General features: G+C 42.6%; 1 protein-coding gene across 1 annotated transcript in view; it reads left to right on the forward strand.

Moving 5' to 3' along the window:
- The window catches only part of LOC142588037 (serine/threonine-protein kinase 31-like), a 139,003-nt gene that overhangs the window by 27,556 nt on the left and 96,701 nt on the right, over positions 1–14,746 (forward strand). The window contains exons 4-5 of the mRNA XM_075699509.1: positions 2,540–2,665; positions 6,134–6,223. Coding sequence (XP_075555624.1) covers positions 2,540–2,665; positions 6,134–6,223 — 216 coding nt within the window. The remainder of the gene's footprint in view (positions 1–2,539; positions 2,666–6,133; positions 6,224–14,746) is intronic.

Raw genomic sequence — 14,746 nt, forward strand, 5'->3', positions numbered from 1 at the left:
CAAAGACTGTGTTTTTTAGATTGTCACGTTATATCTTGATAATATTTTAGCCGTCTATTAGGAATAATTAGAGAACAGGAAGTCTGTAAAGGCACTTTGGAGCATAGAAATTTTCCGGTGTGTATGGTCAGTAGCATCTCCTATATTATTTAATTTAAACACTATAGAATTCGGAAGGAAGCGTTCAGTGACTTTTAGTCAACCAGATGCTCTTGTGATTAACATCCATCCCATGCATCATGGCATACGCATGGTGAGAATTTCAAGTTCTTCAAGGTCGATTTGCCACACGGTGGCAAAAAAAAAGGGAAACTGTACGAAATGTCTGTAATTTGTGGGTATGAATCCTGTATATATTCTTTTTCAGGTGTGCCTAAATTATTGCAATGTTACGTGTACACAGCCGCCAATGAAAGTCTTGTTTATATCTCCGTTTCCATCGACGAGCTAGACAAAGCCAGATGAAGCAGCCAAATCGTGCCACCGTTTTGCCATTTTGCTAGCTGATTCACATTTCAGCATCACGGCTCCATTGTAGAGCCGTCGGTTCTTGAAATGCCTTGTAGGGAATAAGTTTCAGGGATTTGACTTTGACAGTATACCTTTGGCTTAAGTCAGAAACTACTTTCAATCATGTCAGAAATCAATTGACATCATCGCAATGGGAAAGTCATCTAGAAAAGTGACCTGAAGAACTTGAAGCATGTGTTAACTGAGCAGCCGCTTAGCTTCAAGAAATTGCGGCTAAGAAGATTTTAGTACTTTTAGTGTATCTATACGTATAAGGTCTGTTATCCCATCTTGTAATATTTTTGGCATTCTTGAAATCCTTGAATTGTCCTTGAATTTAAGTAAATGTATCTGCACTATGTAACGCATAAGTTTTCACCATGCCATGGGCATTAGGCTGCAGCATCTGAGCATTTCACATGACAAAACAAATTCTTTCGCAAATTCTTCTGGAGCTGTTGGAAAATATCTTTGCCTTGCTGTTGAAGGTATGATAACCCACGCTGACATGCAATAGTCCTGTGTAATGATTCACTTCTTTTTTCTTTTTTGAATTATTTTTGTTGTCTCTTTATTTGTCATAGGTAAGCTGTGAACCACAGTGTGGCTAAAGCTTCCCTTAGGTTGCTTAAAATTTTGCAGATCTAAAGCACATATTGGAATTAATGTGAAGCGACCCTTTAAGGATTGGTGATGATTATTTGATGCTATGCAGAAACTTGTTTGGTTTGGCTTGGTGTGATAAGTTTTATGTAGGAGATGTATGGGACAAGCTCACTCTTCAGGATTGGCCAAGAATGGACCCACACCCAGTGTCACGTGCCGAATGGCTAAATGAAAGAAAATAAAGTAAACCAAAGAATATGTTTAATGTAATTCACCATTTTATTAACAGATTGGTATTCTTTAGAGATGCTTGTGAACTAACATTATATGTTCAAGTTCGTTTTGTAGGAAGTGGTGTTCTTTCTTTCTTCTTTTTAAATGCAGAACACAAGTGAGGATACTCAGTCAGCATGCAAAGGTTATAATAAGGCACTTGACGAGTACTTTCATGTAACCTTTGTGTTTATATCCACAAATATATCTGGTAAGATAGCAATTGACCCATCAGCCAAGCAGCCACACCAAACCTGGGAAAGTAAAAAATATAAATTATGGGGTTTTACTTGCCAAAACCACTTTCTGATTATGAGTAGTCGAGGACTACGGAAATTTCGACCACCAGTGGTTCTTTAACATGCACCTAAATCTAAGTACATAGGTGTTTTTGCATGTCACCCCTATTGGAATGCGGCCGCCGTGGCCAGGATTCGATCCTGCGCCCTCGTGTTCAGTAGCCCAACACCATAGCCACTGAGCAACCACGGCGGGTACCTGGGAAAGTAGGCAAACAAAACTTCGCCTTAGAATTTCGTTATCAGCCCGCTGCCTTTTAGTTACGACGCGGGTGACATAGCAGCTGCACCAACATGACCCTCACGCTACGTCAAGTCGATTGCTGTGCCAGGATTTCCACTGGTGGCATCCTGCTTCATAAAATCTTTTGTTGGTCACTTCATCTTTCTCCGCTGTCTGAACCTTTTCTTTTTCCTTCTTTTTTTTCCCCCCTTTGTCCTTTTTTTTTTCTTCCCGCTATGTAATGATCATGCTAGTGTGAAGCTCTACATTTTTGTCTTAATTTCAGGTTAGGCTCCTACATTTATTTTTTGGGCAGGTTTCTATATTTGCTTTATTGATATACATATTGCCTTTCAGGTCTTTCCTGTTCCCTCTAGATTTTTTACCCACATCTGTGAATGATGGGTTTTTAAGACTTTCAAGTGCTTCACACTATGTCATTGTGCAACTATCTCCGAGTTCATTTTGATTTAGTCAGTGTATATGGAGGATGTGTAGCATTGCTGTACGGCATTAATTATGATGTTAACTGACATTAATTATGAAACTTCACTTGAAGTTTAGAGTGGCTTTTTCTGTTGAGAACACTATGGCTAGTGGTTTTTTTTTTTTTTTCCCTCTCCTCCAGGCTGCCTTAACTGAGCTAAAACGGGCCTATGGTGAGCTACTGGTGGTTTCTGGAGGTGCCCCATTGGACATTGCAGCTGTTCCTTTGACCTTTGATGAACTAAGCCAAAGCATTGCCAAACTGAAGGTGAGAGGAATATTTATAGTTGGGGGGGGGGGGGGAATATTTATAGGTGTTGCGAACAAACTAGATATTGGGGAGGTGCGCGCTGCAGCGGGTCCAGTGGGCTGGCATCTGTGTCCCCAGGGCCTGTATAAAGTGAAACTATTTCAATCTGTATTTACGCCTATCACAAAGGGCTAATGGCAGATTTGGAATAAAAACAGAGTGAATAATTTTACCTTATACCAGAAAGTTCAGTATTAGGTGCCTTGCTAGAATGGTGAAACTGTCTCCACATTTTTCTTGAGAAATTGGCATGCTAGCACCACCAGATTGACCGAAAGAGTGCTCCAGCCACAGCTAGCATGTTGCAGTTCATAGTGAATACTATAGCACATGCAGAAGGAAGCCTATAATTTCTCTCGGAAGGCTGCCCCCTTTCCCCTTTAAATTTTTTAAACATTACTTCTTTTTCACATTTATTGTGAAATATGATTGTTGAGCAAATGTACTTGCTAGTCCTGAATATCTTCAGACATCACAGCTTCTAATCACTCCCTATGACAAGGGCATAAATGTATACCTGCCAACTACCCACATTTTCTGGGAATTTTATGAATTTTGGCTCGTGTATTAATTTTACAAATGTGTAAAGTTTTACAAAAAATTAATTCTGTTTGCAAAAAAGTTTCATTGGTCTCTTAACATTCTGTTGAGTCTTCTGGTGGTGAAAGAACACTAGAGGGGCTCTTGCTTCAAGTAACTTTCAGCATGACAATGACATTACACTGCTTTCAGTCTCTGATTACGAACTCTCATAAAAGAAAACATATTTTACATGATAAGCTTGCGGCAGCAAGTTGTGTTTTTTACGTTCCAGAGAATTGCATGCACTGCAGAATGAACTAGCAAAGTGGTTAGCCTAGGTGTGGACCACCATCTCATTTGGAAACATTGCAGAGTAGTTTGATAAATGCAGATAATTAAACGTATAAAGGACCATACAAAGGATGTGACAGTGTCGTCTTTAGGCTGTAATAAAGTGCTGAGAGTGACATCACTGGACATTAAGGCTACGTTCACATTTGGTCTCAGAGCAGGCGGAAGCGGCAAAAACTTGACAAAATCCGCCTGTCTAGGTGGCGAAATGGGCGGAAAACCAGGTGGCGAGTCCAGTTGATCTCGGACCAATTTTTTTTGCATGGCGAAGCGGAAAGCCGTTCTGCTTAACTGTCTTCTTCCTCTTTCATGGTAGATGAAAGGACGATACAAGCAGTTGCGCAAAATGACAGCTTTTAATGACTGATGGGTCAATGAATGACCATGCCATTTGAAATGGTGCAATGAAGAGCGTCACCACACAGACAAATATATGCAGACTAGATGGAGGGGAAAGCAGCAGTGGTTTCCGCTGCAGTGGCGAAACAAATGTAAACATCTTGGACATGCGCAGAAAAGGTTTTCTGCCTGCTTTGACCTTTCCACCCACTTGCCGTTTCCTAAGTGGGAACATAGCCTAAGTGTAAATAAATTTCCATTTATTCAAGGCAAAGTTTGCTAATGTTTTGTTTTTTCTGTGTGGTAAAATCAAAGCTGCGCTACTTTTTTTTTTTTTTTTTTGCGGAAAGACTGGGCATGTGTTGTTTTATTTTTTTCAGAAGCTCTAATGTCATTTCTACATTAGTTTTCTACTGTCAACCCATAAAAATTAGGTGCACATCCCATTCAGGTGTGTCAAAATTTGGGAAATATTGCCAAATAAATCGGAAAAAATGGGGGTTAACCGAGGGTCCCTATTTGAAATGATATGCCAAATAAGTCAGTGTTATGCTTTCGCATTTTTTTCTGCCTCTTGTTTAGTTCAACCTGCCAGATAATTCTATCAGTTTTGTCAGTCCCGTCAGTGTCAAATTAATGCAAGTCTACGGCATGCACCTGTGTACACCCCCTTTTTGTTGGTATAGGCCTATCTGTCTGAAAATAATAGGTATGCCTTTGTTTTGAGGCTTTTGAAGAAACAGAAAACTGTTTTTTGTCTTCCTGTGTGTGTACTTGTGCATGCAGGTACAATATTTTTCATATGTATGGTTCAGCATTCTCAATTCCTACTTTTAAAAAATTCAACATACCTCTTTCAGGTTTTATTTTGACCCAAGAATTTGTTTTGCTAGAATTGGAATTTTCAAGAAATCAATATTTCATCTACCCTTTTGTTTGCTTGTTTGTTTGTTTTAACAAAAAAGCTGAGTGTTAATAAATAAATAATACATTTAAAAATATCTTGCACAAACCAAGTGGGGCATAGAGTAATGAGGGCAAAACATGAAAAGTATACTTAGTAACAATGAGTGAAAAACATATGGAAACAGTGTAAATTTTTGTAAGTGTAGTGTTATCAATTAATATAGAAAACTAAATTTATAAGTAAAATACTCTAATAAAATAGTTAATAATGCAGTGAAGCATATCATTTGAGCTCACCTGCCCACACAGAAACACCTGGTACAAAGTACATAACGACATTAGTCAAGGGGAGTAGATTTGCAAAAGCACTGGGAAGCATTGAAAAACAAAGGCGTACAATTAATCGTCAATGACAATAAAAAGTAATAAGGAGTGTACAATATGAAAGTTAGGCTGCTCAGACTCCTCCCCACGATGGGTGACAAGGGGTATGCCTCCCACCGCTCTGATTAGCCGTACACCCCTTTGAGGGGTAACTTCGCAATCAGAGTTGTCGACTTATTAAACCTACATTCTTTTTTTTTTTTTTACTGCGATTTCTAAGCGTTCTTTTGTCACGTAGGAAATATTAGAAAGCAATCTAAATTAAAGTGGAGAAAAATTCACATTTTTAGTATGCTGCCAACAAAAACCATATGAAAATCCCAATTGGGAAATTCTATCAGGCACTGTGGATACGCAGCTTTCCATTGACCCAGTGGCACCATCTTGGTACTGTACTGCCATGGAAAGGAGAAACCAGAGCTTCATACAGCCACAGCATCGTATTTCACCACGCAAAACTAAGAGAAAAGAAGCGAAAAGAGAAACTGGTGCTATGATTCATTACTGCTGCCACAAATGGGAAGTGCTTGTACTGGCTGCCACATATCTTATTTGCTGGCGCAGGTGTTGTGCAAATTTTGACTGTGTGAGCTGTGCATTTTTTTTATAGTTGGTGATCTTAGTAGGCCGTGTCGCTGTCTTGCATTTCTTTTGTAATGCATCCCAACTGCAAAATTGTTGAACGTACCAGTCAATATAGCAGAATAGTCATATCAAACGGGCCAAGGAAGAAAAGACCCATTTATGTGTGAACCCTTCCCCTCCCATCGAAATACATATGAAGGGGGCTGAAGATCATTCCATAGACAGTCATATTGAGGGTGCCTTAAATTGCATATGGGAATGTTGCATTTTGTGTTTTGCTTGTTCACATCTGTTCAGAAAAACTTGCCCTTCACAAATTTTTTGCAACTGCAATCGCAGATGGAAAAAGGGCCAGACTTCCAGAGGCAAAGGCAGAAGACTGATGCTGCACGTGCTCGTCTCGTAACTGTTCTACAGGAACTGGAACAGGTAAGAACAAAGTGATTGACTGATTAAGGGGAGATGAGAGTCATGAAATCTTTTTTTTTTTTTTCAACAGATGTTGCTTAACTTTTGTGTGCAGATATATTGTAGAATGCTGATAGGTATGTAGATTTCCAATATCTCACTTGGAAGAAAAGATATGACAGAATGCAATAGTCCTAATTGGGTCATTTCTTACGGGCCTTTCTAGTAATTTCTCATTAAAATAAAGTGTGTTTAAGAAAATGCAGACATTTCCAAAGGCCCACTGCACATCCTAAAGCTAAGCTGACAACAATAAAGTAATTGTGGTTATCACAAATTAATACCAAAGTTGGGAAGAAAAAACAGTGTGGCAGTAATTAGCCTACATTTGATCTAAATAATAAGCTATCACCTTTAAGAAAAAACAACAGAAAGCTTTAGGGTGTAGCTGTACCTGCCTTGGTTGCTCAGTGGATATGGTTTTGGCTGCTGAGTATGAGGTCGCGGGATCGAATCCCGGCCACGGCAGCCGCATTTCGATAGGGGCGAAATGCGAAAACAGCCACGTACCTGGATTTAGGTGCACGTTAAAAAACCCCAGGTAGTCAAAATTTCCGGAGTCCTCCACTACGGCATGCCTCATAACCAGACAGTGGTTTTGGCACGTAAAACCCCTTAATTAATTTTAAAATTTTTAGGGTGTAGCTGTGATATCGCTAAAAAATATGATACCTAGTTAACTGAAATCAGTTGATGCAAACATTATCAAAACATCCTTAAGGCAAAAGCACTTCATGAAAAAAAAGAAAGTTGAAAAAATTGCATTTAAAGTTTTACTGCCACTACCTCTTTTGTCTATTGAACATATGGAAAACCTTTAGGCTCTAGCATCTTGCCCAGGTGTTGCTGAGCACAAGAACACCAAATTTACTGAAATCGATTCAGGAAAATTTTTATCAAACCTTTCATAAGGCAAACGTACTTGACGAAAAAACAAATCCAGAAAGTCACTTCTCACTTTCATACTACGTCATCCCTTAAATGGAACTGCTGCTTAAACCGAACACCAGCCTCAATATTGGTTGGTTTTGTATTCATGCAATGCTCTTGAAACACGAAACCTTCAGGACACATCTAATCTTGTGTGCTGCTTACAAATATGCGAATTAAGTTTTATCTAAGTCAATAAAAAAGAGTAGTTACAGTTTTTCTTGTGTTAAAAATTTGGCATGTGACTTGCAAAAAATGTGCTACAACAGGATAGTTAAAAGTAAGCAGGTGTGGTCCTGGACGTTCAAATACTGCAAGTTAGTACTTGGATGTTTGTATCTGTAATTCAGAGGAGGTATTCAGTGACCTCGATTGGGAAGAATTGGGGATAAGAGTTAATGGAGAATACCTTAGTAACTTGCAATTCGCAGATGATATTGCTTTGCTTAGTAACTCAGGGGACCAATTGCAATGCATGCTCACTGATGTGGAGAGGCAAAGCAGAAGGGTGGGTCTAAAAATTAATCTGCAGAAAACTAAAGTAATGTTTAACAGTCTCGGTAGAGAACAGCAGTTTACGATAGGTAGCGAGGCACTGGAAGTGGTAAGGGAATACATCTACTTCGGGCAGGTAGTGACCACGGATCCGGATCATGAAATCGAAATAACCAGAAGAATAAGAATGGGCTGGGGTGCGTTTGGCAGGCATTCTGAAATCATGAACAACAGGTTGCCACTATCCCTCAAGAGAAAAGTGTATAACCAGCTGTGTCTTACCAGTACTCGCATATGGGCAGAAACCTGGAGGCTGACGAAAAGAGTTCTGCTTAAATTGAGGACGACGCAACGAGCTATGGAAAGAAGAATGATGGGTGTAACGTTAAGGGATAAGAAAAGAGCAGATTGGGTGAGGGAACAAACGCGGGTTAATGACATCTTAGTTGAAATCAAGAAAAAGAAATGGGAGGGCATGGGCAGGACATGTAATGAGGAGGGAAGATGACCGATGGTCATTAAGGGTTACGGACTGGATTCCAAGGGAAGGGAAGCATATCAGGGGGCGGCAGAAAGTTTGGTGAGATAAAGAAGTTTGCAGGGACAACATGGCCATAATTAGTACATGACCGGGGTAGTTGGAGAAGTATGGGAGAGGCCTTTGCCCTGCAGTGGGCGTAACCAGGCTGATGATGATGATGATCTATAATTTAGGCAAAGTTGCGAAATCCTAAAGTTGCATGCAGCTTTACAAATGTGAATTCTCGTTAGTGATTTCTACAGGATTTCAAAATATTTCATAATAAACCACAGTGTAAGAAGAACAGGTGATCCGACGGCAGTGCGCAGCGTGTCTCACTAATGTTGGGGAGCTGCAAGGTGGTGCACGCGGCTAGGAGGCTGGTTAGGAGGCCGGGCACTGGAGGCTGACATGCCCTGAGCGCACGCGTTTCAGCCTGAATTTTTCAGAGTGTGTGTAAGTGTTAGCGCTCTCATATTGAGGCTACTGTACTAATTTCCCGAAAGCTTATAGAGTAAGTTGACATTGCTACAACGCATGCTGCATTTTTTTAATCAAAATTGTATCAGCATCAAATCGAAAGTCAGCTTCGCCTCTGCACAGAAATGTTACTTGGTGAAGCATACGCGGAAGTATTGCAGTGAAGCATAACAAGCGTGGGAAGGGGCTATTGCCACGCGACACAGTATGTGTTCCTTAATTATACACGCGTGCACCCGGTATTTCCTGTCACAGTATGAGTGCCGATATGCCTGATACGTGTACCAACAGGCCTTCAGAGCGTTTTCGAATGTGCCTGTGGCGGTTTCAGCCCTTAAAGGGAAGCTGAAACACTTTTTGAAAAAAATGAGTTCTCTACGGCATTCTACAGTTTTGAGTCCGCTGAACACGAATATCTGGTTCAAAAAGGGCGGAAACAAGCGCAAGCGGCTCTTTTTTCATGAAAACGCGCACCAGCGCCTCAGGGTATCGCGCGAACGCCGCTGCTGCCCGTGATTGGTCGGGGCCGCTGTGACGTCACTCACGGCAGTGGCCGGTCGACGCCGCCGTTTCAGAGTGTAAGCTTCTGTTCTGGCTTCATAGCTGAGTTGTAAGCATTATGGAACATTCTCGCTGTCTCGGACAGCTTGTATTTTCGCCGTACATGTTCGAACCGACAGCCGATACGGAAAACGATGGCGGCAATGGCGGCAACGGCGGCAACGACAATGTTGAGTGTGCCAAAAGCGAGAGCGATGTGTGCACCTTCTCGCGCGTTGGAAATCTTAGCTGGTACGTATGTTGTTTTTTTTTTTTTTTTCATGTAGCTGCACGTTCCAATGACGGGAGAAAAAATGCGCTAATGTGTCACTGGGAACTTGCTGCTGGAAGAATGCCGAAGCACTAACTTCTCATTAGATTGTAAACACGGGTGCAATTCCGCGATGTCAAGCACCTTGGCGCTGCTTGTCTAAAGTCCCATGGATTTTTAGTGTTGATACACGATCGCGAACATAAGTGCCGCGTTTCAAAGCGCGCACATGCAGTGCTGCGAGGTACAGTCATGGAAGTTGCTTATCATACACATCCAGAGATGGCCAGAGGTATTATATGTGCAATATTCATACTATGGTTCGACGACTTTGCGATTGTGGCTCAATCAAGAATCGGTATGCGTGCTCCATGCTAGTGTTGACATAAAGATGTTAGGCAGTTTTAGCACCGCCATGTGGTAAACACGATAACTGCAAGCGTACGTCGAATGTCACTAGGCAAGCCTATACTCCATTTCATACCTTAGGTGCAACGCTGTGGAAGCTACGCACAAAGTCCGGTCACCAAAATTTATTACTGCGTGCGTTTCCGTCTAGGCTTCGCAGCGTGCCAGCGGCGTTTGCTCGCGCGAGCATGCACGTGAAGCTGCCGCGACGGGCTGCAATTAGAAAATGCCGAAAAGAAAATTGATTCAAAAGAACGTGTTAGTAGCCGTATTGTTTCTGTGGGTAAATTCTTTTTTTTTTTTTTTTTCATTCAGAACTGAGCTTATATATGAAAAATTTTCTCAAAAATCGGGTCAAGAAACACCGAACTTTTTCTAAGTGCGAACGCAGCCACTGCAAGAAGTATCTCAAGCCTCCACAGCGTTGCACCTGATGTATGAAACGAAGTATAGCAACGCTAGCAACAACGCGTTTCCACATTTGTCGTAAGGCTATCCGGCTATCGCGGAAATGGTCCGAGCACAGCACAATTGATTTCGTCAGCACGAACTTATCTCTCCTCACCGCACTGCGCTGCAAGCTTCTTGTCCTTCGGGAACCTGTGAAACACCACATCGTCTCTCCCGCCTGTGTTCGCGCAGCCGAATGCTGCACAGAACGAGGGCATGTTGGGCACCCTTGGCTGTAGGCACTCACGCAGCACTGAAGGAAAGAACAGTTTACTAAAATCGCAAAAGAAAACAAACGTGAGCGGCGGTGGCGGCGGCAAATCTCTCGTAGCGTCGTTCAGTAAAGCACAGGACGGAAAGAGGCATGCCAACACATGCCAGCACGCCGGTGCGGCAGCTCGGTCCCCGTGCGTGACGTCACTCTCGCCGGTTCTCTCCTCTGGCAACCACCTCACCCGGCGCTCCGGGAAGCGATGGGGGCATGTCCGCGGGGGTGATTTAGAAAGCGATTTCCGCCTCTTATATTAACAAAACGAAGAAAAAAATTTCGGAACCGTAAATTATTAGGTCTGTTCTTCCCAATCCCAGCAATTCATGGAAATTGAAAACCGTTTCAGCTTCCCTTTAAGGGCAGTAAATGACGTGCATTAATTTTTTCCAACTGGCCGATTTTTCGGACGTTTTCGCAGGCCCTAGGGTGTTTGAAAAATCGGACGTGGACTATGCAACTGAGCAAGAAGATGCTCCAAATGGTCTGTGGGGTGAGCGAGTGTTGGAAGGAGAACAAGAACAGAAAGCACCTACGCATTGAGGAATGAACGGGAAAAGAAGCATGCTGCCGCCGTTTTGAAGGAGCTTGAGCTCAAAAAACAGTGTTGGCTGATGCTGAGATGCAGGTGTCGCTCATCCAAACCAAAATAAACTCTTTAAAGCAGTGAAACAACACTGAGGCGTCGTGCGCGGGCTGAGAGTATGTCAGGACAGTTGAGGTTGACTTACAAGCTTTTGAGAGAGAATCTCAATTGTGACAAAGTTCGGGCCTCATACCACTGAGCTTGCTATAAGTTGATATAAATAGCTCATATTCGAAAATGTTTGCCTCTATACGCATCTCCTTTTTATTCGTATTTGAGAATGTCCGACTCGATTTGCAATATTTTAAGGCATTTTATTTGCTGTGCATTTTACTAACCCTTCCCTTCTATACTCTTTTTGAATGGCATAAACAGTACTCATTAGCATTTAAATTGGATTAAGTCGTTTTTTTTTTTTAAATTTTTTTCATCTGCTTACTAAAGAGAGACAGCATCGGGTGATTTGGTTTCAGCCCATCTTGACATAAAACAGTTCTGCATCACTCAGGGAATTTTGCAAACGCACTCAGGGAAAACCTGGAAAACTCAGGGAATTTGGAAATGTCAATTTGGTAGACACCCTGATTTATAGTGTTCAATGGAATCATGCTCCTTACTAAAATGTTCATAGCAGAAGATGCTGATCGTGGTTTTTTTTTTTTTTTTAATTCAAAATTCACAAGGCAGCAGAAAACCAATATGGAATCAACTTGCAAGCCAAGAGAAAGGAAGTTCGTCGAGGTAGGATAGAGATATCCCTGTGGCATTCTTCATCATTCTTCGTTCTTGTGTTGGCAGTGCTAATCTGGTTCTGGCCACCTTCTATTGGCAAATCAGTTGCTAACTCCTGTAACCTGTGATTTACTACATTTTGCTTTCATTTTCTTCCTTTTCATTTCTATTTTCTGCCTATTGCTCCTTCTTTTGGAAGTGGTCCGCAAGCCTCAGTTGTCTCGGAACACCGTTCTTTGAAAGTGAAGTGTGAAGAAGCAGGAAAATTACTCAGCACAGCCTCTCTAGCTAGAGTAGCTCTTCGGGTCGTGTTGGCTAAAACAACTCCACTGTGCACTACCGTCCATGTTTTTGTCACATACAGTAGGTCGAAGTGCTTTTCGCACATATAGTCGCCTTGTTGCAGGACTCAGTCTTCACGCTGTAGGGCATCCTGCCATGCTTGCAGTCGACTCTTCTCCTTAGGGACACTGAACATCGATACTTTGTCTTTACACAGGTTGTATTCGTTCTTGCAGTTTGTAACGAAACACTTTTTGCCCATAGTCTGGTTCGATCCGTCTCCGCCAGGCAACATCGCCGCTCAAACGGCAAATCTCTCTTCTTGCCTCTCTTGCGATTCTGCTTATTCGTCTTTTTCCATTATTTCCATTATTAAGCGTCTACCGAGGACAAGGATGACTGATTGCTCAACGGTAAAGCAAACATGGCAAAAAAATAGAATGTCTGCCCACACTGCTTTTCCGCGAGTGCTTCCGGGCTTGGTGAAACGCCGTCTGCTAGAACATGGGACGCGACCTCAGTGTTGGAGACATTATTGTCTATTATGGCGCCTGAGGAACTTGGATGATTGTAATGAATGAAAGATGCGCTAAATAAATTTGTTTTTATTTCTTTCAACGCATTTTATGTGCAGTTGTAACTATTTACCCTTCCAAATTTCCCGCCTTTTCAGCCTACTTACGTGGGCTGCCGTGTAGCAGTACAGACGTGAAACACGACCATTAATGAGATGCGTTTCTCCCTTGTGGCCCCTGCATCATCGGATCACCTGTTTTTCTTACACCGTGCCTAAGACACTATATCATAGTTTTTGTGCACTCTGACTCGCCTGCATTCAGGGGGGAAAAAAGAATGACGATAATTGAATGAGTAGAAGGGACACAGTGCTGATGCCAACTTCTGAGACTTTAAAAAAGCTATACTTGAGAAAAACAAACCAATAAACTAGAAAAAGAAACTGGGAAAATATAAATTTCAAGCTTCAAAACCGGATAATAATAATTACAATATACAGTCAAACCCACTTATAACGGTACCGGTTTTAACAATATATCGGTTATAACAATGAGAAGCTGCTCCACCGTCAACTTTTGTATATTTTCCATGGTGAAATAACCTGCTTAATACAATGCCCCGATGTCGCATTATTGATTATAACGATGAAGCTTGGCTGCTGGGTGTTCGAGCCAAACCGTAGTAAAATGCGAAATCCTTGAAAAGAAAAAAGAAAAGCAATTCGAGCCGCTGCACTATGGGCCGCTGCTCCAACAGGCGCCACGTGCTTATTTTCTAGTCATCCTCGTGCGCCTCTCTCCTGTCGCCCTTCCCCCCCTCCAAACACAAATGAGCTGCGCCTACAGCTCTATGCCACCCCACCCTCTGAAACATGAGTGGACTGCGCCAACTGCGCTGTTTGCAGGTTCCTCATAGAATAAAGAACCAACTTTAGAGAAGGGAAACTGTACCTTCCCCAGTGGTTCGAAAACATGGAGGAAGGAAACTAAGGAGAGGCCCTACCCCCTCCGCGCGCTAGGAGAAAAGTGTGGAGGAAATGACGTAGTAGGTTCTCCTTTCTTTGCTGATTTCTTTTTTTTTTTCTTTGCTGTAGCGGCCACGCCTTTTGGGCCACAATGGTGGCTTCGTTATGGTTCTATGTGCTCACACGTGTTGCTCCCTTGGTTTCGTACCGTGGCAAAGGTGCCGTGTGGGCGGGTTTGCGTTGGTCTCCGTGTTTTGTTGCGCTGCGTTATCTGGACCGTGCTCTACCGGATGTTGCTGTGGCCAGGTGGGACAGAGGAGCTAAAGTTCGTGAAATTAATGCGCATGCAACGCTGTACGCAATGTACTGCGCCAGAGCAACGGCAATGGACGAAGGAATATCCACTGGAAATTTTGCCTTCTTTGGCGGAATCATGCTAACGATTGTTTAGTATTGCTACGGAGCGCGCGTGTCCGAGCAGCCTGGTTGTGCGCCGCACGGCATGGTTTCGCGAGAGATGTAAACAAGAGAGGAGAGCTGGCCCGATAGGCGGAGCAATGCCATGAACAACGCCAACTTCCGGCTTCTCTTTAGCTTCACAAAGAGTGGCGTCAGGGCCTCTCCTGAGTTTCCTTCCTCCTTGTTCGAAAATAAGAAGCGGCAACGCATGGAACTTAGCAGGGGCCTGACAGATGGCGCTACTTAAACAGGAAGCGTAAATGCCTTTTTTTTTTTTTGTTAGTGAGATATTTCATATGGCCGCTTTTTACCGGTGGCGTTCGCTGGGTACGCGCCGTGCTCGCCTTGTTGGCTTTGCGGCATGTCTCAGCTGCCGCATTTTAATCGCCAGGAGACTAAAGAGCCTCTACTGACACCCATACAAACAAGCCACAAGTGAATGAACAGGACGAGCGACTTTGTTGGCAGAAGGAAAGCAGTGCACCTTCTCGTACAAGAGCAGAAATAAAATTTGCATGTTGAGATGCACTGAAACCATTAACGCGAGCTTATAAACTGCTCACTTCCGTTGTCGCACATGGCG

The sequence above is a fragment of the Dermacentor variabilis genome, chromosome 1 (genome assembly GCF_050947875.1).
Source record: "Dermacentor variabilis isolate Ectoservices chromosome 1, ASM5094787v1, whole genome shotgun sequence".
NCBI lineage: Eukaryota > Metazoa > Arthropoda > Arachnida > Ixodida > Ixodidae > Dermacentor > Dermacentor variabilis.